Source organism: Cygnus atratus, chromosome 4, assembly GCF_013377495.2.
Source record: "Cygnus atratus isolate AKBS03 ecotype Queensland, Australia chromosome 4, CAtr_DNAZoo_HiC_assembly, whole genome shotgun sequence".
NCBI classification, from domain to species: domain Eukaryota; kingdom Metazoa; phylum Chordata; class Aves; order Anseriformes; family Anatidae; genus Cygnus; species Cygnus atratus.
The window spans coordinates 69,815,832-69,840,704 of record NC_066365.1 but is presented as its reverse complement, the minus strand read 5'-3'; the positions used below and the strand labels follow the sequence as shown (position 1 = coordinate 69,840,704).

The following is a 24,873-nucleotide window of genomic DNA, read 5'->3' as shown; positions in this document are numbered from 1 at the left end:
GAAATTGTGTAATTGGAGAAGCACAGAAAAGAAACCCTTGTGCAACGTTTTAAGCTGCTACTGAGAAAGAACCAAGTAAATAGGAAATGCAGCCCCCACAATGGGAAATCTTATGCTGGCAGATGCTTGCTGTGTTACTGATGTTGTTGGGGATCAGGAATTCATGGTTGTTTAGTGGTTCTTGAATAAGATTGCTGCATCAATACAATTAAACTTGGATTGCGAGCATCTTATTTCATCCTAAAAGATGGCGTTGTTACAAAGTTTGTTTTAACAATCATTTCATTGTTGCTGTCTAATGACTCAGCTGCAAGAACCGTTTTAATTTGTGGGCTGGACTATGAAGATTAATAATAAAAATAAGCTTGTGAAGCCTTTTTTTTTTTTTTGTCAGAGGAATGTCGAAGCAGAATAGCTGAGATGTTGTGGAAGTTATTGTGCCTGCGGGAGGAGGGAGGAGAGGCAAAATACTCTAACAGCTACGTGGGACAGTTGTGCAAAAGTCCTGAAGGTCCATGTGCCTTTATTTACCAACACTGATTTCTCAACAGAACCAAAATTTACATGTGAACCTAAAACTTTTCCGACTTCTGAGCTGATCCTGCGTTATTTTCTGTATCAGCAAGTTTCATTTCTTTTAAAGGATCTTAATGGGAAAATAAAAACAACAGCTTTTCATGAGCTCCCTCAGGGGACGCTCTGGGTTTACTTCCAGCGACCCCTCACAAAGCCTGGCTCAGACCTGACTCCTCCAGTCACCTACACAGAGAATATTAGTCTATACCCGTAATTTTTTACCCGTTTTTGCTTTGTGTGGACATCAGGGGGGGTGTAGCACAGACTAATGAGCACAGGCAGGCACCCGCCTGGGTCCATGAAAATCCCTATGGGCTATCAGTGCTTTGTAGCAGCCCTCTTAGCTCACTTCCTTCTGCTGCAAGTGGGTTTTGGGAATGAAAATGTTGTTTTTCTAAAATGTCACACCGAAAAGTGGAGTTATTTACCACAGGATTTACGGATCCGATTCTCTGCCCTGGTGAAGTGACTGAAGTGACTACACTTCAGTCCTGTGGGGCCCGAGCTTAGGGTGTCAGTAACACCACAAATTTACCCTGAAGAGCACCAAACACTGAGTTTTCTCCCCACAGAACCAGCAGGTGCACGCCCTAGCGGGAAGCAGCGCTCAGCCATTCAGCCGTAACAGGCCGCAGCGCGGCGCCACGGCGGAGCGCCGCAAACTACACTTCCCAGCATGCCTCACGCGGCAACACGCCCTTCCGCGGTGCCCTATTGGCGCGGCGCCCCTCAGTCCCCGCCCCACCTGGCAGCGCGCTTTCCCGATTGGCTAAGGCGTTGTGAATGACGCTTCCCATTCGCTGGCTGGAGCCGCCGTTGAAATTTGAAATCCTGAGGCGGCGGCGGTGGCGGCGGCTGAGCGGGGTTGGTTGGTGCCTGTCGGGTCCCGCTGGACGCGCTGAGGGGGCTCGGCCCCGGGTCCTGCCGGCAGGTAGGGCTGTGGGGGGGGGGGGAGTGAGGGGGTCCTCGTTGTGCTTTGGGGGGTGCTTGGGGACCCTTCTGTGGTTCTTGGGGGTCGAGGGGGGGGGGTGGGGTTGGGAGGGTTTTGGGGGGGGGGGGGGTCTTGTGAGGGGTTTTATGGGGTTGGGGCCAAGAGGGAGGGCTCAGGGGGCGGCGGGGGGCTCAGGAAGGGCTTGAGGTGTCCTTGGGTTTTGGGGGCGGTGTAGGGGGGTCCCGGGGGGGGGGGGGGGTGCGTGGGGGTGAGGGAAGGGGGGTACGGGTCTGGCTCTGTGAGGCTGGGGTCCACCGGGGGGGGGGCTCGGTCAGCAGAGATGCTCGTTTCTGGCTCGGTTGCTGGGGGCTGAGGCCGCCTTTCGGTCCCCCGCAAGGGAGTGGGGTGAGGGGGCTGACTGCTGCCCCCCACGGCTGTTCTGTGCTGGGGCTGCTGCGGGTTCCCGTCCCTCAAACGGTTTGGGAGTCGGGTGGCCTCTGCAGTCAGGCAGGCTATGATTGTGAAGGAGGCTGTTAACGGGAAAAGTCATCGCTGGTGCCGAGCTGTTTGCGCTAGAAAGGAAAGATTTTTTTTTTTTTTTTTTGAGGAAAAACTAAGTGAGCTGGGCCTGCTTAGCCTAGAGAAGAGGAGACTGAGAGGGGATCTCATCAATCTCTACAAATACCTGAGGGGACCATGTGAAGAGGATGGGGCCAAACTCTTCTCAGTGGTGGCCAGTGATAGGACAGGGGGTAATGGGTATAAATTGAACCGCGGGAGGCTTCATTGCCATATGAGGGAGAACTTCTTTACGGTTTGGATGACGGAGCACTGGAACAGGCTGCCCAGCGAGGTTGTGGAGTCTCCTTCTTTGGAGATGCTCAGAACCCGCCTGGATGTGGTCCTGTGCAGCATGCTCTAGGTGATCCTGCTTGAGCAGGGGGGTTGGACTAATGATCTCTGGAGGTCCCTTCCAACCTCAACCCTTTTGTGAAAAGATAGCTGTCAGCTCTGTGGGGAAACACAGCAGCACGTGCCTTGGGTCACTTAGTTATGCATGAGCTGCAGTTAACATGTGAAAACCAGCCTGAAATACTGGGTGTGAATGTTGGTCTTACTGCATTACTCTGTCTGGGGTGAGTGCTCTGTATTTAGCTGCTGGAGGGCTTCAAAAGGAAAAATAAGTAGGAAAAAAAAATCTGCTTTTGCTTTGCATGTTCAGTGCAGGCATTTGAGACCATACTGGCGTATTGGGTGTTGTGCACCTGGGACCAGTAGTAAATAACAGCTGCCAGGAAGCCCTCAATTTATAAATTGGATTCACTTGGTGTCACCAGACGTATGTTCTCAAATACAGAATGGAAGACTGCTGCTTGTACATAGATAAATATTCTTCAGAAACACGAAGCAGTTTCATTTTGGGATCTTCATTTTGGTCATAGTGGGGGAAAAACTTGTCTTTCACAACCCTTACTTGTATGCATTGGCCACTGACCACCTCAAACAAAGATGTATTTTTTTTTACTTAAATATTTTAAATAAATGCAGAATTTGACTTCTAGATTTAATATCTAAAAGTCTGGACAAATATACATACATGTATACAGGGTCAATTTGTTAACCATTTTAGTGATTTGAATCTGGTGCACGTGTAGCTGAATAACAAGCCTGAAGTCTCCAGGTGAGCATCCCATGCTTATGGAGCTTGTTTTAAAGGTGCTGCCAACTTCATCACATCTTAGGCTTTGTTTCTAAACTAATTGATTGCACAAAATAACTGAAGATTTGTTGGTTTGTTGTCCCAATTTTAGCTTGCACTGAAGTGCTTTATTTCAAGTTCTACAGGTTAATGTAAAAATATTTTGTGTGTAAAATAACTTGGGCTAAGTGTGAGTGTGGTGAAAGCTAAAGAAAGAATGAAGAAATAACAAATAGAGGCGTACTTTGCATTGCTTCCATATCTGTTGTTTGCATTCTATTGCTGATTAAAACCCTGCTGTTGTCAGTTTCTCAGACAAAGCAGCTGAGCTCAGTAGAGAGTAGGAAGCAGACTCTCCCATAAGGATTATTGTAAGAGTGGGGAGATGTATGCAGAGACTTAAATATGGAAATTTTAATATACAAGGGCAATGAGATTGCAAATGTGACTTAAAGCTTTCAGTGGGAGTGTTCTTGTTACCTCTTTATGAAAATTAAAATGATCATTTGGAGTCTTCCTCTGCCAATTTTGTTGACTGCATGATGGAGGATGGAAAAAAAGAAGCTAATGGTCAGCTGTTTGTTCAAATCAAGCTTTTGAGATCATTTGGAATGGTTATCCGGTGCAGAAAGCCAACATCTCTACTTGATGATCCTGGTTATCTTGCATAAGTCCTGTCTCATCCCTTCTAATTTTAATTCCTGTGAAAGAAATCACTTGGTGAGAGGCCTGGCAGATAACTGTGCTTCTCAAGAGTCATCCTTGATGGACACTGGTTATACCTAGATCTTGCTTAAAGTGGCTCTTGTGTTCTGGTTCTTTTTGGTTGTTTCTGTTTTGTCAGTAGCACCACTGAGAACTGTTGCTTTAATTTTTAAAAACAGAGGAGACTCCAATGGGAATTAAAAGTAGGCTGAGTTCAAGTACATAAAACATGTTAGCTTGCCTGGGATACTTGAAGTGTTCTTTTTGTATTCCTAACTTATTTTCATCTTTGAGCTCAGATGTGATGGAAGCTTTAGTTTCAAGTCCTTCACATTTGAAATACTAGTAAAATTAGACAAGCCTGTATGGTCTAGTGAAGCTTTGTGCATGTCTTATTTAAGAGCAATATTTCAGAAATATCTATTTATTACTTTTTTTTTTTTCAGATTTACATACTAGTAATGTCTATACAACAAAGGATTCTTAAGTATATGTGCTTCACAAAAGCAGCATGTGTTCAGACAGTGCTGGAAAAAGCTGAATAATCTTATTCAGGACTCTGATCCTAAACACACCCTAACTAAACACATTTGTTTTGTTTTTTTGCTGATATACAATGTAGAAATGAGACCATGTGAATAAAATAGAGGAATGATTGTTATCTGCCCCTTGCAAAAGCTGTAATTTTGCTTAGGATAGGATGCCCTATTACAAGAGACGTGACTGCACGTCACTGCTGGTTTTAAGGCGTTAGGAATGAAGAAACTTGCAAATGATAGAGCTACTCCTAAAGGATGGGCAGCTTAATTAGTAGGGTAGTATGTTAACTGGAAAGCATAATATTAGCAATTAACTGCCTAGACCACTAGCAAAAGCAGAGGGGCCGGACAAATGCTGCATTTAGATGCTTTCATAGTCTCGAGGTACCTTTTCATGTCAGGATTTTTAATGCTTTTAACGCTGCTTTTGAAGCTGTTTTTTTTTTTTTTTTCTAGCCAGTGCCAGGCTTCCAACTTCGGTTATCTGAAAGTGCATCTGGCTGACCACACCCTCTCATTCATGCAGTGATGTTGTATGTGTTGATATTCTAGAATGAGTCTGCAGATTTTAAATGCAGAAAATGGAGAAAATGGAGAAAACATCAGTGATGATCTAACAGCGGAAGACTGTGGCTTTTGCTTCGCACCACCGGAACCTACAGGGAGACCTTCCATTCTGCGCCTGTCCCAGAAAGAAAACTTGCCACCAAAAAGCGTGGCAAAAGCTATGAAGGTAAAGTTTTGCTTTCATATTGATTATGTTCTTCTTCCTCCTATGACCTACACAACTGAATGTGTATGCTGTTTGGAGCTTGAAAATGTTCTGTTGTTCATGTTCTTCTTTTTTTCCTTCCCCCTGCCCTCCCCCGTCACTTTCTTAAAGGTAACCTTTCAAACTCCTCTAAGAGATCCTCAAACTCGAAAAATCTTGAGTCCTACCATGACAGACAAACTTGAGTCTACTTTCACGCTTGATGATTGCAGTGAAGCCTTGCACGATGATCTTTTATCTGCACCCATCAGTATTGAGTAAGTAGAGTATTCACTGCTAGCAGCATTAGCAAAGGGGGACATCTGCAAGCTAATTTCCCCCTTTATAAACCTGTATATTTGAACTGTAATATTGTATTTTGTGACAAGATGGAAATAGTAAAACTTAATGCTGACTTTGATACACAAACTTCTTTCAAAGATAACTGTTACTACTTTTAAGAAAGCCTTCTCATGGTTGCAATATTGAATATTGAACTAGATTTTTAATTCCCTTAGTAACTGATTTCCTAGAGATGACTATAACAAGATATATTTCTGAGTGTATATATTTATCCTAGTAAGCATAAATAATTTAAGAGAAAAGAAGCGCTTTAGGCAGAGAATGAGAAACTGCTTCCTACGGTAAGGTTTCCATGCGAGGCTATGACTATTCTGAAGTTAATCAAGCCATAAAATTTCATCTTTTTTATGTTAGGTACTGTTTTATCTCTTTAGGCTTTCTCCTTAGGATACATCTTCTGGAGGGTTAGCTTGAATTGCCACCTTGAGCCAATGAGTGTTAAGATTAAAGGAAATCTAATAACACAGGGAATATCATGTCAATTCCAAGGAAGAACAGTCTAGCAGTCTGGGTCTTAAGGAGGCTGGTGGCAACTGTCTAGAGAAGAGCACAAGGTCCGCAATGTTACAGTTTAGGGTTTTGCAACCTCTCTTTTACTACAAGTATTGCTATAATGGTATAATGATAAAATATTATCTAAATAGGCAGGCCTCAATGCATACTGTTCTTACTGAATTTTCAGTCCCTTCTTAAACTTGTGCAAACGTCTGGCATCTACAGTGCCCAGTGGCTGGCAAGAAGCCTCAGATCTTAACTTTGTCTTCTGTGAGGAAGTACATCCTTTTGTTTTCAACTACCCTATCGTATTCATTTGATCCCACTTCTTGTGTTTGGTAGAGGGAGAAGGGAGAAAGATTGAATGCTTACATGTTCATTAAATATTTAGGTTTGCTTCAGCTTTAAATTTGTGCATACACTCTAGTTCAGAAAAGTACATCTGAGCCAGCCACCTCAATTTTTAAGTAACTTAATTATGTTTATGCCTCAAACTTATTGCTTAATCAAAGATTTGGTACATGCATGGCTCAATTGAGTTAAAAAGGCTAGCACCTGATTGGCTTTAGTTAGGGGCATGAGTGTGTGTCAAGACACCGCTTTTACTGTGCATATCTTTTCTACGTTTAAAATATAAGAATCTGTTTGTAGCAAACAAACTAAAGGAGTGGGTCTTGCTGAAAGAGGTCACTTTTGACTAGTCTCTGAGTAAAGTAAGCCAAGTTTCAAGCAGGTGTCTTGCTCTGGGCTGGCATTTATTAGGTTAAGCACTGAAGGAGAATGGGAGGGGCCTGAGCAGTTGAACAAGTCTGGGGCTGAACTATCGCAGGGAAGAGGCACTCGGACCTGGTGAGAAGAGCTTCCTGAACTCTATCTCCCGCCTTTGCTTTTGGGCTTATCAAAGTAGTGTTTTTACTGACGGGCTTTTAATCATGACCTGCTCTACAGCAGATATGAATGGCACATAGAAATAGCTACTTTGAGCAGGGACAAAACAATGGGAGGAAATCCTGTTTCAGGAAGTAATGGCTTAACTCTCTGCAGTCTGAGGCAAAGCCTCAGAAGTTATGTAAAGTTTGGGGAAATAACGTGGAGAGCAATGACTTGTAGAATACCCAGCAGTAGTGAGTACACAAACGCATTCTTTAACCTGTTTCTTCTGCTAGAGAGTCTTATGTTTTACTTACTGGAGAAGTATTCTCTTGTATACTGCTTTGCTCTTCAGCTTTTGTGTTGTATTGAGTTCAGAGTGCCTGAAATGCAGGATCTGTTTTGACATACAGGCCTGTGCAGATGATATCCTGGTGGATATTTTCAGTAGGGGGGGAAAAAATCTGTTGGTGACCAGACGGAGCATTGACTAGAATGGGAGAACCTGAATCATAATTTAGTTTAGTCTTTGTCTTGTGACTCGGTCATGACTCATGGATGAAATTACACAAAAATGTACAACTTGTTGTGCCTTTCCTCAAACTGCTTGCTGTTAATAACTCTTCCTAAGCAACGTGTATTTCACACCGCTTAGTGACATGGAAATTGTATGTTGTAGTGAGTACAGGTCATCAGAGGTGACTGGCATAAGGTAGCTGTGTGTAGAACTGAGAGCGTAAGAATACTGAGTACCTTCAAAGATTGATTTTCATGTAGCTTGTATGTGCTAGCTTGTGATTTCAGACTGTTTAGGTGGCAGCTGAATTTTTGCTTTTAGGGTATTCTTTTGCTCTCAGCTGCTCTCTTATTACACCAGTAATTTTTATCTGAAGAAAGCTACTTGTGCAAATATCTCTTTAAAGATGATGTGAAATGCTATCTAAAAAATAGCTATATCATGTGTGATTTGACTTTTTTTAATGCAGCCCGAGTCTTCAAAAGACTGAAGCTGAAGCAAGTAATACGGAGATAAATACACAAATGCCAGAGAAAGTCAGTGCTGCTGCTTTCCCAGATGATGAGATGCCAGTAAAGAGCCGAGGTTCCTACAATCTTGATTTTGATAACTTAAATGACATCAATCCCTTTCAGAGTTCAATGCAGCTGCAGAACTCCCCTGGAAATCTGCAAAAGTCTCCTGTAAGAGTATCTAGCAGCCCTGGGAAAACTTCTGAAAAAAGTAGTAATTCTCTTCCACTGGATAGTACAGCTTCTTCAGCTATAGCAAGTACTGAGCATCCAAGTGAAGAGGAGAATACTTTTTTTGCTAGAAAAGAATCTGTTTTGACAGAGTTGGAGTCTAACAAACCCAAGCTGTCCCCAAAGCAAGCTATCAGTGACTCTTTGCAGGAGTCAACTTCCACGGAAGTAAACCAAGTTGATAAATTTGGCAATCTGGGTCCTAGTAGCTCTGATGTAACTGATTCTTCCAAAACCGGGGAGTCAAAGCTTCAGAATGTTTCAGTAGCAGAAAAAGCTTCTGCAGAAGAGTTGAAGCCTCTGGAAGAGCCTGCTGTCTCCAAAAGGGAACCTTCAGAAAAGCCTGGTGTCCCCAAAGCTGGACCAGTAAAACTGGAATTTGACTTTGATAATACCAGTGCTAGAAAACCACCTCCAAAGAAACTAGGTAAAAGACCTGGAATTAAACCACCTTCCAAAAAAATTCCGACTACCAAAACAAAGCCAGAGAATACTGAAGTGCAAAATAAAAGTAATGTGGAAGATGAAATTCCTGTTCCAAAAGCATCTTATAAGTTTGACTGGGACAAACTTGATGATCCAAACTTTAATCCCTTTGGAGGAGGCTCTAAAATTTCCACCTCACCTGAATGCTCTGAACCTAGCTCTCAGAAAGCTCACCTGCAAGAGGAGCAGGATCACACCTCACCAAGAAAGGAGCCTCTTCCAGTGGAGCAGGATAACAGACCAATTACTGATGAAATTCTTGAGAAAAAAGAGCCCAGAAGTCCGTAAGTAAATCTGTGTAACTGAAAGTAGAAGTGCCTTGAACTCATGTGAGCAAAAAGTAGTTAGATGGTATCTATCTAATAATTATTAGACTCCTACACCTTCTTGACTTTCTTCCTCCAAGGTTGGCTTGCTTATATTGCACTTGGTAACCTTTATCACAACATGTCGCAGCAGCTAAGATTTCATTGGAGAAACCATGGCTAGCTCTGGGCAAAAGATATCCTTAAATTTGGAGGAAGGGAAGGGGGTAGACTTATGTGGAAAGAGCATTAATGCCTTGGTCAAGTAGCTCTTTGCCTACTCCAAGATTAAAGTAAAATGAGAAGTATCAGGTAACTACTATTATCTTTCAGTAAACAGGTAAGTAGGCAGTGTTGCACATCAGGTACTACACGGAAGAACTAGGCAGTTCTGTTCTATACTTAGTGTCTTGGCTGAACTCTGAGGTGCTGTTTCTTCCTTGCGTTTTCTTGGTATCTGAATGCTGTCTCCTATAAAAATGCTTGTCATGAAAGTTCTGTTTTTTTGGCACCAGATGAAGCAAGCTTCTACTTGAGAATGGGAGATGTTGTGTTGCTTTTCCTAGGAAGTGTAACTATTAAAATGTCAGCATTACAATAGGCAGCCAGGAACTCACCTGAAGTAAACTGCCAGGAGATGCTGATTTGACAGAAATGTTTGCGCTCTTGCTCCCAGTATACTGTAATCAGCTACAGTTTACCAAAGTGGAAAGTTATGCCGTCAGCATTAACTGAAGTGTTGGACCTCTCTAATGAAGTTCTGTGGCTTACACCAAGAATCACAGCATTGCTTTGGTGAAAAAAATAGCAGTCTGCTTGTAATTCTGCTCTTAATTAAACGAAAGCCTATCTTTAGTTTAAAAATGAAAATAAAAACGTTGGGCTGCTCAAATGGAAATGAGAAGGGTGTTAAGTGAATAGGAACAAGTGATACTGCTGTGATTTTTCTGCTTCCCACATAGCACTGCTTCTGCTGGAGGTAGAGCTTTGTCATTTAAGTTGTGACCAGGCAAGACAGAGAATTTACATCCTCGTCTTCCTTGAAGCTTCCTGTACTTGGCAGTAGAAGCGCTCGAATAAGCTTAGTTTATTCAGTGCTTCAGTATATCTGATAAGTAAAATTCAGAACTGTCTGTGACTGGGATTTTGACTCTCTTTTTTTTCCTCTCCCCACCAAGGGAAATCGGCAAACAGAATGTGGTAGAAGGCAAGCCAAGAATGCCAGACACGCCAGGGGTTCAAGGAGAAGCCGAATGTCCAGAGGCACCAGCAATGGTAAGGTATAGAAAAGATAGCCAGCTCTTACCAAATTGTTCCATGGAACAAAGTTCTTTGCAACTTAGCCTTGTCAGACCCATGTTTGATATTTTATCCAAGGAATATTTTTTTATGAAGCTTCAGCAGTTCTAGAGTGAATGTAAACTGTGCCGACTTGTCTTTTGAAGGTAACATCAGAGACAGACAATTGGTGCCATGGTATGTGGTATCATTTTTGATCAGCAGTTGGATACAAGGACAAACACAAGGGTGTGGATTCTTAAAAAGTGACTCCTGTACTTAGTGTTGGTACTGTTTAGTTCCTATGTCTGTGAATTACTGAGGCTTATTATCCTGGTTGCACAGCTAATTTGTGACAAACCAATTTGATTATTATTGTGATTTTCATATTGCATTTAAATTGTTATTTTAAACAATAAAAAGGATTGTTTTTTTTTCTCTTCAGGAGAAGCAAATAAGCCCATCTAAAGTGTCTCCAGATAATGCCTCATCTCAAGATAATTTAGTTTCTGCTGACAGTGGGAAAAGGTCAACGTCTGCAGAAGAAACTAAACCTAGCTCACACAAAACTGAAATAACAGCAGATGAGCAGACAGCAAGCACTGAACCTGAAGAGCTCTTCAGACCGTCAGCAGAAGGTAAGGATACTCCTTCAGAGCAAAATGGAAGATATTGTTACAGTAACTTCTGTGCATGTATTTCTCTTCAGTTTTAGTACTGATTTTAGCTTTTATCGTCCGTTTTGCTCTTCTGGAAGGATTGTTGGGGCTAAAAGAAAGCCCAACACAATAAATAGCAGGGTGGGAAATGTACCTGAGCTTGCTTCTGACTTTTTCTGTATTAATGGATTAAGCTAAATTCAAATAGCTGGCTATCAGCAATCAGCTGCCTGTGAAGATGAAACCTAAGCTTGTGTAGAAATAATCTATCTGGGGCTTCAGTGGCAGCTTTTCTTTTTTTTTTCTTTTTTCTTTTTTTTTTAAGAAAACCTCTGCCCTTAAAATCACTTCTGGTATTAAGGGGTTTCTAAATGGAGAACACTAGAGCTATGCAACTACCTGTAATTGTGAGTCTTGAGGGTTACTGCAAGCCCTCAGCACTGCTTGAATACTCACTGCTTCTTGCTGTGTGGATGGTCTTCCTGCACTTACATGCGTGTCTCAAACGCGTACCACATAGCTGGTGTTAAACACCTGGAAAGGTTATTCCTTGTAGGATCATTGTGTGGAAGGATGAGCAAATGACTTCAGTGCAGTCTGCAGCTTAGTACTTCAGTGGAATCAATGTGTTGAGAAATGACTTATGTCTTCATGGTTGAGCTTTGAGCTGTAGAGTAATTTTAAAGATGTGATTGGTGGTCTTACTCTTTCATGGGACACTGTATAAAAGAGTAGAATATCTGGGTGTGCTTATCGCTTTAACCAGGGAACGACAGAAGTTCTTCAACTGTGTTAAGTTTTGCATATTCTTACAGGTATCTGGGGAAAAATAGTGTCAATAAATTCATTTATCTTAGAAATCTTTGCCTGATTTTTATTTTATTTCTTTTTAAGATAAAAGTACAATATCTTTTAGCAGATGGAAAATGAGCTCATGAGATAGGAGCACAAACTTACTGGCTGTATACACCAGCATAGCTGTAGATGCTTCACTGTGAGATAACAAAGATGCAACGTTGTCATATCACTTCTTTTCCAGTTCTAGGAATGGGCAATGAAATAGACTATCTGGAGCAGTTTGGAACTTCATCAGTAAGTATTGTATTGGAATGCTTTGTTTGCTTCCCTGGCTGGGTGGAAAGGAAGCCGTCAAGCCTTAAGTGTTTTTGTGAAGTAACTTTGAACTTGCTTACAGAAATACAGGTTTATTTCATAGGAGTGTGTCTATAAGGCATGGTGGAGAGGGGAGAATATGGTTATAAGCAATTCTGCAAAGGATCAGACGTCCTATGCTTCCAGTTTGCAGAGTTTGCCATTTTCCTTATAGTGGTGAAGTTTGGATGGATGACATTTCCCATCTCTGCCCAAATGGCAAGAACAGCATGCTTTGGAAGTGCAGGATCATTGTTTTGAAAAGATCTTTTAAGCCTTTCCGTTTCATGGGCAGTTTCAGGAAATCTGACTCTGAATTGGCTATTTCATGTTTCAGTCAGTTCAGTTCAGTTGTTTTTTCCTCCTGATTTGGGCTAGGGTGGGAGTGGCTTTGAGTATAGAGTGAATATACTGAAATTAAATTTGTTTTTTAGTCATACTGTGTTTGTCCTTATTGTTATGTGAACAAAAACAAAAGACAAGACTGCTCATTCAGTTTATAGTACCATCTTTCAGCATCTTTACTGATTTTGAATAGTTAGTAAAAGTTTGCACTTTTGGTTCTATCTGTGAGCAGAGGACTGTTCACTTGATGTTACATAAGGACTTAAGAACTCGGTGCCCACAAGCTTATGTATTTTTCTCCTGAGAACAATACTCTGGCCACAGAAGAATAGGCTCACCCTCTCTCCAGAGGGTTATTTGTGTGGGGGTTTGCGTGTGTGTTATTCTATGAAGCAGCAAATCTGCAAGTTTATGCCTTTTCCCCTCAGTTCAAAGAGTCTGCTTTGAGGAAACAATCGCTGTATTTGAAGTTTGACCCTCTGTTGAGAGACAGTCCAAGAAAACCAATTTTTGGCACTATTGAGACAAGTACAAGCATCATGACTGCTCCACCACTGTGTGGGTAGGTATTGATTTAATCTAGACTGTTGTATGTAGTGTTACAAGAAAAGGCAGCACTTGAATATTATGTCGTGTGTTTGTTTTTAGCCCTGTTTCTGATCTAAGCAAACTGCTTGAGGAAGCTGAAAAGCCTGCAGCGAGTCTTCAAATTGAAGAAAAACCAAAAGGATTAGATCTTCTAGGAACATTTACAACTTCTGTAAGGATGTCTGGAGTGATACTAGGTTTCATGTTGCTATTTTGGGGAAGGGGTCAGCCAGAATCTGGAGTTAAGGCTTTCACAGCTTCTAAAGATTGCAGTATACTTAAGGCTTATTCAAATTGTTGTCCTAGAAGGGTTGGATAACTACTCATATCAAAGCTGAACTTCTGGATGGACTTAATTTTCTTGTATTACAAATCTTTTTTGTGGAAACTGGTGACATTGCACATAGTCTAGGAGAATTTGAGCTGTTTTTAAAAAATGCTTTAATCAACCAACCTTTTTCATACAGCTGAAGCCACAAAAATAAGACAAACTTGTATTTTAATTGCCCTGCTGAGATGAAAAGCACTTTTGATTAAACTTGATGCCATGCAGTGTAAGCTTCAGAGCAATGAACACCCTTGTATGAACAGAATTGCACACAGTATCTCATCCTGAAAAGGTGTTTTATTTACTCATAGGGAATAGTGTGGTGTCATAACTATCAGAAACACAGCAGATAATTGGTGGCTAGCACTGTGTTACACCTCAGATAACTATGTAGCTTTACAAAATACCTACAAGATAAGAAAGCTATGGTAATTAAGTTATGGAGGTATTTGGGGGGGGGCTTATTGGAATATATTCATTTACATTGAGTAATCTACAAACAGCTAATGATTGCATAAAAAGTCAGAATCACTTAACTCAACTTTTGTCTCCTCACAGGACACAGGTTCCTTAATCCCAGACTCCCTCACTAGCAACGTTTCTCCGCTCCCTTTTGCTGCTTCCACAGATGCTGCGGTGGATGCTATTATAGATGTACTAAAATATAGCCAAAAAGACATGGATGCAGCTGTTGAACTGGTTAAAAGAGAGGTATGGTGACATTTGACGATGCATAGCCTTGAAAATCCCTTTCGTTTAAATTGTGTTGTAGAGTTCTACGCTTGGCAGTTCTATCAGTCATACTTGACATAAACATCTCATCCCCAAAAGCCTGTTGTGTGCTTGATAGGAGCAATAGGTATAGAACTCTGAAGAGCTGATATTTAAGGAAATACGTCAAACTTATGTCACACTTCACTTTTCTGCCTTGGAACTGATCCATATTAAAAAGCATTCATTATCAGATAGAATGATTTGGGGCTTGATACCAGTTATCGAAGTACTTCTTATTAAACTACCCAGGAAATATCTGTTCTTATCAGTGGGAAGGAGGGGCTGCTTTTCATATAATTACTTCAGTAAAACAAGATAAATCTGTAATGTTAATTCAGTGTGGTGATAACTCCTTTGTGGAATAGGGAGGCATGTCAGTATGTCCAGCTACTAAAATAAGTGGTGGGGAGATCTGGAGCTCACTCTGGACTAACGTTAGTTGGGAGCAGCAGAAAGAGTCGGTGGGATTTTAAACACAGACTCACAGAATGGCTGAGGTTGGAAGGGCCCTCTGGAGGCTGTGTGGTCTGATGGCTGCTCAGGCAGGGCCACCCAGAGCAGGCTGCCCAGGACCACGTACAGGTGGCTTTTCAAGCTCTCTGAGGAGGGGGGAGCTCCACAACCTCTCTGGGCAACCTGTGCTAGTGTTCCGTCGCCTGCACAGTAAAGAATTGTTTCCTGATATTCAGGGGGAACCCCTTGTGTTCCAGTCTTTGTCTGTTGCCTCTTGTCCTGTCACTGGGCACTGCTGGAAAGAGCCTGGCTCGGTCTTCTTTGCATCTTCCCTTCAGGTATTTACAGACATGGATGAAATCCCCATGAGCTGCTTATTTCTCCAGGCTGAATAGTCTCAACTCTCCTTGTAGGATAGGTGCTCCATTCCTTTCACCATCTTGGTGGACTTCTGTTGGACTCTTTCCAGTATTGGGGGATCCAGAACTAGACCCAGCACTCCAGGTGCAGCCTCACCAGTGCTGAGGGGAAGGATCGCGAGGGGAAGGATTGCCTCTCTTGCCCTGCTGCTGATACTTTGCCTGATGCATCCATGAATAGTTAGCCTTCATAAGAGCAAGGGCACGTTGCTGGTTCGTGTTCAAATTGGTGTCTACCAGGATTCCTAGATCCTTTTCTGCAAAGCTGCTTTCTAGTTGGGTGTCTCCCAGCATGTATTGGTGCCAGTTGTTCCTCCTGAGGTGCAGGGCTTTGTACGTCTCTAGCCTGTTGAGGTCCCTCTAGATGACAGCATGACCCTCTGGTGAATTGGTCATTCCCTTTTGTGTCATCTGTGAATTCACTGAGGGTGTGCTCTGCCCCCATCATCCAGGTTGTTAATGAAAATGGTAAACAGGACTGGGCCAAGTATTGATGCCTGGGGTACTTTCCTCATTATCTTCTGTAACTAAATCACTACAGAAATCACTTTTGAAACCCCACCTTCTCCCTGATGCCAAAAGAATAGTGTATTCCCTCACTTTAAAAATATGGATGCTTAATTATTATAGCTTTTGGATTATGTGAATTTACTAATACTGAATATTGTAAGAGCAGGACTGAAGCATCAGTTTCCATAAAGCTAGCCTTCACTTCAAAATTAACTTCAGAAGAAAACAGCATTCTAAATTCCCAGCGAACAATATCGCAACCAGTAAATGCCCTTAGTGAAAGTGACCTGCAGCCTCTTGCTGCTTTACATTTTTTTTCTTTCCCTTTAGAGTATAAAAATATTACCTTTTCTGGGAGTAACTTTTTATCCAGTATGTTGTCTAGTACACGAAATGAGAAATGTGTGACTCTGGCAGGGGTCAGCTCTTAGTGCAGTGATCTAAAATAAAGATGTTAGATAAGAACAGGGAGTAAAGCTTGTAATATTTTGAACATAGTTCTTTGAAGTGAGAGATTAGAGCACCATTAAACATGTAGAAATAGTTGCAGCAAGGCAGGTGTGACTGTGTTACAGCAGCTGTTGGGGCACTTAAAAATGGATAGAAGTGCTTGGGTTTACTGTATTAACCTGAAAGCAAGATGGATTGAATTTAAGATGTTATTTTTGTGAAACAACTCAAGCTGATGAGAGAAGGAGGGAAAATGTATTTTCCTTCTGAGCAAATACGTCATTTCATGAAAGCATGCTTTTTTGTCTGCTGAACCATTTCAGCTGAGTTTGCTAATGAAAGCTTCTATCTTAACACGCTTTTGCTGTTTTAGCAGTTGTTCCTAGCGTAACTATTGTTGATGCCTTCTGCAAGCATATCTCCTGAGCTGAAATGTTCAGATTCTGCTTATTTTATATTCTTTTTCATTTGTGGCTCGCTTCCTGCCATCTGAAATATTACAGTACACTTAAAATGCATTTACTCTTAAAACTGCCCAAAAAACAGTATACTGCAGTGTACTGTGCAACTTTAAGAGGACGCCAGCAGTAATTATGTGCTCTTACCTTCTCCTGTTCAAATTTCAAGGCTGTTTTGGGCCTTGTTCGATGTTCAAGGCCTCCCACACTGCACAGTCAACTATCAACATTATAGCTATTAGTAGAAATCCCGGGACAAAACTGAATTCCTGGAGTTTGCACAAAATATTTAGTATTAAGCAGTAAAAGCATTCTTTGCTGTTACTGTGAGCTCTGCTTTAATTAAACTGATGTGAAATGGTGGTGTGGCTCTCTACATTAGAGAATCTCTTGATGTTGTGGAACTCCAGGCTGGGAATGATAAGGTTGAATCCCTGTGGGTTAGGATCTGCGGGAAGGCCGGCAAGGCTAGCGTCCTGGTCGGGGTCTGTTATAGACCGCCGAACCAGGATGAGGAGACGGATGAGGAGTTTTATAGGCAACTGACAGAAGTTGCAAAATCGTCGGCGCTTGTCCTTGTGGGGGACTTCAACTTCCCGGATATCTCCTGGAAACACAACACGGCACAGAGAAAGCAGTCTAGGAGGTTTCTGGAGAGCGTGGGAGATAGCTTCCTGACGCAGCTGGTCAGTGAACCTACCAGGGGTGGTGCCCCGCTAGACCTTCTCTTCACAAACAGAGAAGGACTGGTGGGAGATGTGGTGGTCGGAAACTGTCTTGGACAGAGTGACCACGAAATGGTAGAGTTCTCTATTCTTGGCGAGGCCAGGAAGGGGACCAGTAAAACTGCTGTATTGGACTTCCGGAGGGCTGACTTTGAGCTGCTCAGGACGCTGGTTGGCCGAGTCCCTTGGGAGGCGGTTCTGAAGGGCAGAGGAGTCCAGGAAGGCTGGGCGCTCCTCAAGAAGGAAATCTTAACGGCACAGGAGCGGTCCGTCCCCAAGTGCCCAAAGACGAGCCGGCGTGGAAGAAGACCGGCCTGGCTCAACAGAGAGTTGCGGCTTGTGCTTAGCAGAAAAAAGAGGGTTTATAATCTTTGGAAAAAAGGGTGGGCCACTAAGGAGGACTACAAGGATGTAGCGAGGCTGTGCAGGGAGAAAATTAGAAAGGCCAAAGCTCATCTGGAGCTCAACCTGGCTACTGCCGTTAAAGACAACAAAAAATCCTTTTACAAATATATCAATGCGAAACGGAGGACTAAGGAGAATCTCCATCCTTTACTGGATGCGAGGGGAAACCTAGTTACTAAGGATGAGGAAAAGGCTGAGGTGCTTAATGCCGCCTTTGCCTCAGTCTTTAGCGGCAATACCGGTTGTTCTCTGGATACCCAGTGCCCTGAGCTGGTGGAAGGGGATGGGGAGCAGGATGTGGCCTTTGCTATTCATGAGGAAATGGTTGGCGACCTGCTAAGGAGCTTGGATGTGCGCAAGTCGATGGGGCCGGATGGGATGCACCCGAGGGTACTGAAAGAACTGGCGGAGGAGCTGGCCGAGCCGCTTTCCATCATTTATGAGCAGTCCTGGCTATCGGGGGAGGTCCCAGTTGACTGGCGGCTAGCCAATGTGACGCCCATCTATAAGAAGGGCCGGAGGGCAGACCCGGGGAACTATAGGCCTGTCAGTTTGACCTCAGTGCCAGGAAAGCTGATGGAGCAGATTATCTTGAGGGTCATCACGCGGCACTCGCAGGGCAAGCAGGCGATCAGGCCCAGTCAGCATGGGTTTATGAAAGGCAGGTCCTGCTTGACGAACCTGATCTCCTTCTATGACAAAGTGACGCGCTTGGTGGATGAGGGAAGGGCTGTGGATGTGGTTTACCTTGACCTCAGTAAGGCTTTTGACACCGTTCCCCACAACATTCTCCTCAAGAAACTGGCTGCTCGGGGCTTGGACTGGCGTACGCTTCGCTGGGTTAGAAACTGGCTGGATAGCCGGGCCCAGAGAGTTGTGGTGAATGGAGTCAAATCTGGTTGGAGGCCGGTCACAAGTGGTGTCCCCCACGGCTCGGTACTGGGGCCGGTCCTCTTTAATATCTTTATCGATGATCTGGATGAGGGCGTCCAGTGCACCCTCAGTAAGTTTGCAGATGACACCAAGCTAAGTGCGTGTGTCGATCTGCTCGAGGGCAGGAAGGCTCTGCAGGAGGATCTGGATAGGCTGGAGCGATGGGCTGAGGTCAACTGTATGAAGTTCAACAAGGCCAAGTGCCGGGTCCTGCACCTGGGGCGCAACAACCCCAAGCAGAGCTACAGGCTGGGAGATGAGTGGCTGGAAAGCTGCCTGGCCGAGAAGGACCTGGGAGTATTGGTTGATAGTCGGCTGAATATGAGCCAGCAGTGTGCTCAGGTGGCCAAGAAGGCCAACAGCATCCTGGCCTGTATAAGAAGCAGTGTGGCCAGCAGGTCTAGGGAAGTGATTGTCCCCCTGTACTCGGCTCTGGTGAGGCCACACCTTGAGTACTGTGTTCAGTTTTGGGCCCCTCGCTACAGGAAGGACATGGACGTGCTCCAGCGAGTCCAGAGAAGGGCGATCAAGCTGGTGAGGGGTCTGGAGAACAAGTCTTACGAGGAGCGGCTGAGGGAGCTGGGCTTGTTCAGCCTGGAGAAGAGGAGGCTCAGGGGCGACCTTATCGCTCTCTACAGGTACCTTAAAGGAGGCTGTAGCGAGGTGGGGGTTGGTCTGTTCTCCCACATGCCTGGTGACAGGACGAGGGGGAATGGGCGAAAGTTGCGACAGGGGAGTTTTAGGTTGGATGTTAGGAAGTACTTCTTTACCGAAAGGGTTATTAAGCATTGGAACGGGCTGCCCAGGGAGGTGGTGGAGTCACCATCCCTGGAGGTCTTTAAAAGACGTTTAGATGTAGAGCTTAGCGATATGGTTTAGTGGAGTACTTAGTGTTAGGTCGGAGGTTGGACTCGATGATCTTGAGGTCTCTTCCAACCTAGAAATCTGTGTCTGTGTCTGAAATAGCTATGTTTATTTTTAAGATGACTGAGGTGTCTTAAATTTGGAAATGTGGTAGGGAGAGGGATTATTGAATAAAGATGACTCCAAACAGCAGTTTAATCTTGACCAGCATAGCCTTTCAGTATTTGCTGTCTTTCCTGTGTTATGGTCAGTAGATGTGTGACTTACTTTATCTGATTTGTAAATAAAAAGGGGATATATGTCACTTGAGAGAGTGTTACTCCTTGGCAGAGCATTACTGGCCCATGAGCAATGACCTATGTGTAGGATGAATAAGAGCAGGCAAGTGGTGGACTGAGCTGACTCTGATCTTGCCAGCTGAGAGAACTTGGTAACACTAGGAATGGTGCAGTTTGAGTTCTAGTTTTCACCTACATCTTACTTGACTCAAATTTGTAAAGAAACACTCCACTTTGAACCTGTTAAGCAGTTAGAATTTGACATGGATAAAATTAAGTATAACTAAGCTACCCTTTGGACTGTTCCTAGTATCAAATCTTGTATCACTTCCTGAGAAAGCGACGGGTTTACTTTTCCCTCAAAGGTTCAAGAGAAACAGTTGGAGACTCTCGAATGGAAAAAGAAGTATGACAAGCTTCATATGGAATACAAGGAAATGGGGTAAGCATTGCTTCTGTGCCTGCTTATTTACTCCAGCTACTTCTTCCATCTTATGGTCTAACTTTTGTTTTCCTTTTTAGAAAAATAGTTGCAGAGTTTGAAGGTACAATAACCCAAATGATGGGTAAGTTCTGAATTTACATTTTAGATTATTTTGGGGGCAGTGCTTAGCCTAAGGTTGCCAACTGAACTTAATACTGTTTCACTTCTGATGTCATTAATGTTTCAAGTTCTTTCAGGGTGAATAAGGTTTCAGACAAGGTACTTAGAGGGTAACATTTCAATGAATATTCATACAGACCTGGCTGTGTGTTGATTTAGTAGATGATAATGACATTGGGAGGCAAGCATGAACACATCTAACATCCTCTGACGCTCCAGTGGACTGTGAACTACCACTTTATTAAAATTGGCAGATCCAGATGTCTGTAGCTTGTTTAACGGTTTATTATCTGGCCTTAATTAAGCGATAGGATATCAGTAGATCTTGCTGGACTGATCTGGCGTTTGCTTCCATCAAGTTTGTCTTCCTAACTTTGAAGAACATTAAGCGAAATTCTTGTTACATAGGTACATTGTCCTAGCTGACAAGTGAATTAGCCAAATCTGTGCCTTGCTTAAATGTAGTTCTTTAAGGAAACTGAATAGTATGCTAGGGTTTTTTTCGTGTGTGTGCTTTTTTAAAAGTAAGCCTGTGGGAAATGTAGCTCAGGTGTGCTAGCAAAAAGTTTTCCTGGAAGGGTTTGCCAGACAGTTTGTCTTGTTATCCCAGTCTTCTCCAGTTATTCAACTATTGTGATAATCACAATCTTTAATGGCCTTGGGGTTAGGACAAGAGAATATTTAGCAAACTAAGAGAATATTGCTACTTTCCAGCATCCTTTTTGGAGGAGACATTACACTATGAAAAAATCTCTTTTCATAGTGTTATCTGGGGGGTTATTTGTCCATACTATGGATCTAGCTTTATACTAATTCAATAACTATCATGAGTGTAACCCTGTTACCTCCGATTTCTTTAGAGGATGCTCAGAAGCAAAAGGAGCTTTCGAAGAAAGAAATCCAGAGGATGGTGGAAGAGAAGCAGCAAGTTATTTCAGATCTGAATTCTATGGAGAAGTCTTTTTCTGAACTCTTTAAGCGATTTGAAAAACAGAAAGAAGTGCTGGAGGGTTACCGTAAAGTAAGATGCTATAATGCAAATAATATTCTTACAAGATAAATAAGACTTCCTTTCCTCTTAGAGAAGATCATAAGTTATGAATTTCTAGAGCAGCCATTAATTAGCTAGTAGAGGCACAGCCTGTAAAACAAGTTGTCTGCTTTAAAGATTAAAAAATGATCTATTATATTTAGTGGCTGGCTTAAAGTATGATAATGATCTTTCTGTTAGAAGCCGAAGTCTTTTCAAACAAAAACGAGCTGTTTCTTATTGTATGCATATTGGTTTTTCTGTTAATTATGGGGACAAATCTACTGTAGCAATTTGTTGCATAAGGGCAGCTTGTTTTCCCCTACGTAGTGTTGAATGGTTGCTGAAGAGGATTTTCTATTACAAGTCAAAATGATATACTTACTGAATGTTCTTTAGCTTAAACTGGTGAAGTCAAACATTCAGAGGCCGGAAGAATGAAGCTAATGATGATCATAAACAATGGTTTCTTATACAAAATGCTTAGAATTATTCAGCAGAAACCAATGCAAGACTTCCTTCATCTTGTATTCTTTCCATCTCTCCACCCTGCTTTCCAAAGCCCTTTTCTGAGCACAGAGTTAAAGCATCACCTGGAGACAGTGAGTTGCTAAAGTCAAGAGCTGGAATTAGTAGGGAGACTTGGCACTTGTTCCAAAGCTTATGGGACTTAGCAATTGTTCCTATTACTCTGATTGGTAAATACTGTCACTTTGTAGTTAAGTAGCTGACTTGTAAAATGGAAAGACTTTTGCACATGGTAGTACATAAAAAGCTAACTAAACTTCTTCCTGGGACAGAATGAAGAGGCTTTGAAAAAATGTGCTGAAGAATACCTGGCTAGAATTAAGAGAGAGGAACAGAGATATCAGGCACTAAAGGCACATGCTGAAGAAAAGCTGCATCAGTAAGTACCAAGCCAAGAAACCGAGTACTAGGAGTGAAATATGCAGTTCTCCTCAGCTGCTGTAAAATGGGGCTTGTTGATGCCAAAACTTGGCGTAAAGTATTGATTTGGGGGGTTAATATTCAAAGTATGAGAATCTAGTGTGATTCTATGAACAGTTCTGCTGTGCTGTCTGAAGGTGATATAAAAACTCATTTTGCTTCAATTCCAGAGCAAATGAGGAAATTGCCCAGGTACGAAGCAAAGCTAAATCGGAGACTGCAGCACTCCAAGCCAGTCTCCGCAAAGAACAAATGAGGATCCAGTCTTTAGAGAGGAGCCTTGAACAAAAGGTTAGTCAAAATGCCATGAGTGAGTCTCTTTAAGATATTGCCTTAGACAAGCTGAAGAAATACCTTGCACCACTACTGGAAATAGTCCTAGTAACTGTGCTGGTTTTGGTGACTGCTGTCCAGGTAGGTGTTGGGAAATAAGTACTGAAATTGAGTCTTGACATAATTGACGTGTGCCTTATCTGTATGTACAGATTTTTTTGGAGCAAAAGGGCTTGTTCCCATAGGTGGGTCACAGAAATGACCAATAGAGGCTGCTGCCTCAGCAGGCTCTCTGAACTACTGAAGGAGTTAGTGTTCTGAAACTTAAACACATCCAAGAGCAGAATCTGGAAATGATCTTGAATAACTGCCTGATTCAGCTTGTTTGTAGACATACGATTTGTAAGCCATCAGCACTAGTCAAGCTGTTTTGTATTGGCTGAACTCTTTCAATATTGTTCAGGCCCTTAATCTTTATGAAACACTGCGATCAAGTATACTTCATGGATGAAGTCTTGAAATGCTTTGTAAAGCCACATCAGTTTCCTTTGTTAGAACAAATAAACAGAAGTATTTCTGAGGTTTAAAACTTACATTGCTGGAAATGCATGCTCTTAGTTCCACTGCATCATGGTTGTACTTCTGCCAACACTGAAGACTCAAAAACATAATGCTGATGCATTCCTGCTGTTAAGAAAAAAATAATCCTGTATTTATGTCTTTACAGCTATGGCTAAGGTTTGAATAAATGAGGAAACAGTAGGCCTGTAACTAGAAAGACGAGATGAGCCATTTAGCACAGAACTATTTTTTTTCTGTTAAGATTTTATTTTTCTTGTATTTTATGTTAGAAACTCTTATTAAAATGGTTTAACCACGCAAGCGATTAACACAAGCTGGAAACTAGTGCCACATGTCAGTAAAAGTACCAAAGCATCATCCCACAGAGTTGTCTGTCTTGTGAAGTTTAAAGTCCAAACTGTTGCTACCATCTTGAATTTCAGTATATGTAATAAAATGACCTTGAGTCTGGAAAGTCTAATTTTTCCAAAATTTTTAGATACAAATTGATCTATGGAATTCTGTCCAAGTAGAGAGACTATAGTTAATTCTGGTTCACTTCCTGGGCCTCTTAAGGGTACCATGAGACCTACAAAGTAGACTGTCCCTTTAGACTAAATTTGTGTAAGTTACTAGCATAGAAATAGACTTTTTATTCTGTGTTGGGAAACATGACTTATTGTGACTCAGCTTGCTACTTGGCTGTAGCATAGCTTACATGTACCTGTAACTCTTCTTTTTTTCTTTAACAGACGAAAGAAAACGATGAACTAACAAAAATCTGTGATGACTTGATTTTGAAGATGGAAAAAATTGGATAGCTTAACTGTCTTTGTAAATATTTCTAGTTTCTCTGACTCCCTGTCCCGTGTGTTCATTCACTCTTTTAATTATGTATGTGGGGGAAAAAATAAAACTTCTGATTTGCACTCCTCTTGTATATTATTATCTCTTGTAGGAAATGTCAATTTACTGACATGTTTATAAATACTGAAGTTTAATTGTCCCTTCTGGTACGTATCAATATATTGCATATTTTCACATATGTCACTCGAAGGAAAAACTTTTAATCATCTTACCCTCAGTCTCTTCCCTGTGTGAGAACACCAAGATTTTGTGATAATGACCTGGCTCTGCTGATGAAGGTCAGCATAGGCCATGTCTCTATTTTGCACTTCCTGCTATGTCATTTCAGTCAAAACTTTCCAAAGTTAGAGGATTGTAACAGAACTTGACCTGTCGCAAATGCTATAAAGAAAGAACTGGAGTTTTAAGCAGACTAGGCGTCATGTCCTGTCAGTGGTGACTTATGTTCCTTCTTTATAAGAGACAGTTGTGAACCTTAAGAAGACTTGATCGGTGTTTGCAGTAAATCAGGCCAATTACTGATCTTGAAAGTGAATACTGAGCAGAATACTGTAAAGGAGTGTTTTGTACTTTGTTCATTTCCAAGCAGGACTTGGCAGGGGGGAGGGGGAAGGTGTGGGATAATGTTTTTTTCACTTAGTGATGTAAAAAATCTCAGAACTTCAGCTTTTCTTTATTAAAAGAAAAATACAAACCTGAGCTGAAGTGATTTGTTTTCAGATGAGCTAAGCAGCCAAGGGCCTGGAAAACAGGACAGACTTGCTTGCTACTCTACTGCCATAATGTTTTTCAAGTCATTAGTCTGATGCTATTGACTTTCCAGTCAGCCATCCAGAGCTCTATGCCACTCTTACGGAAAGGCTTTGAGGAATGTAGTAGGCTGCAGGTCACAGGTCATAATGAAGTCAGTTTTAATTAGGGCAGTAGTAGATATGTCAGATAAGTTATTACCTAACAGACCTTTTACAGGATTGTCTCATTGGGTAAGCTT

General features: G+C 42.2%; 1 protein-coding gene across 2 annotated transcripts; it reads left to right on the top strand.

The window, feature by feature from the left end:
• The first annotated feature begins 1,347 nt into the window (after positions 1-1,347).
• Positions 1,348-23,947, top strand: TACC3 (transforming acidic coiled-coil containing protein 3). Of its 2 annotated transcripts, XM_035547306.2 has the most exons (16): positions 1,348-1,507; positions 5,003-5,183; positions 5,334-5,479; positions 7,916-8,959; positions 10,159-10,255; positions 10,704-10,896; positions 11,957-12,009; positions 12,843-12,976; positions 13,063-13,174; positions 13,889-14,041; positions 19,965-20,041; positions 20,122-20,165; positions 21,064-21,224; positions 22,034-22,140; positions 22,352-22,472; positions 23,768-23,947. In XM_035547306.2, exons 2-16 carry the CDS (start codon positions 5,004-5,006, stop codon positions 23,834-23,836), a joined length of 2,691 nt encoding a protein of 896 aa, XP_035403199.1. In that variant the 5' UTR covers positions 1,348-1,507; position 5,003; the 3' UTR covers positions 23,837-23,947. The 2 variants fall into 2 exon arrangements, with proteins under 2 accessions (XP_035403199.1, XP_035403200.1); XM_035547307.2 differs by lacking the exons at positions 1,348-1,507; positions 5,003-5,183; positions 5,334-5,479 and adding an exon at positions 7,016-7,183.
• Positions 23,948-24,873: the final 926 nt, after the last annotated feature.

What these genes read in the sequence shown, in the direction of transcription:
- TACC3 (XM_035547306.2), top strand. Translation starts at nt 5,004, where the DNA reads ATGAGTCTGCAGATTTTAAATGCAGAAAATGGAGAAAATGGAGAAAAC. An exon ending in ACTGCTCCACCACTGTGTGG is followed by an intron (nt 12,977 to 13,062) that starts GTAGGTATTGAT and finishes GTTTGTTTTTAG; the next exon opens with CCCTGTTTCTGATCTAAGCA. An exon ending in TGCTGGAGGGTTACCGTAAA is followed by an intron (nt 21,225 to 22,033) that starts GTAAGATGCTAT and finishes TTCCTGGGACAG; the next exon opens with AATGAAGAGGCTTTGAAAAA.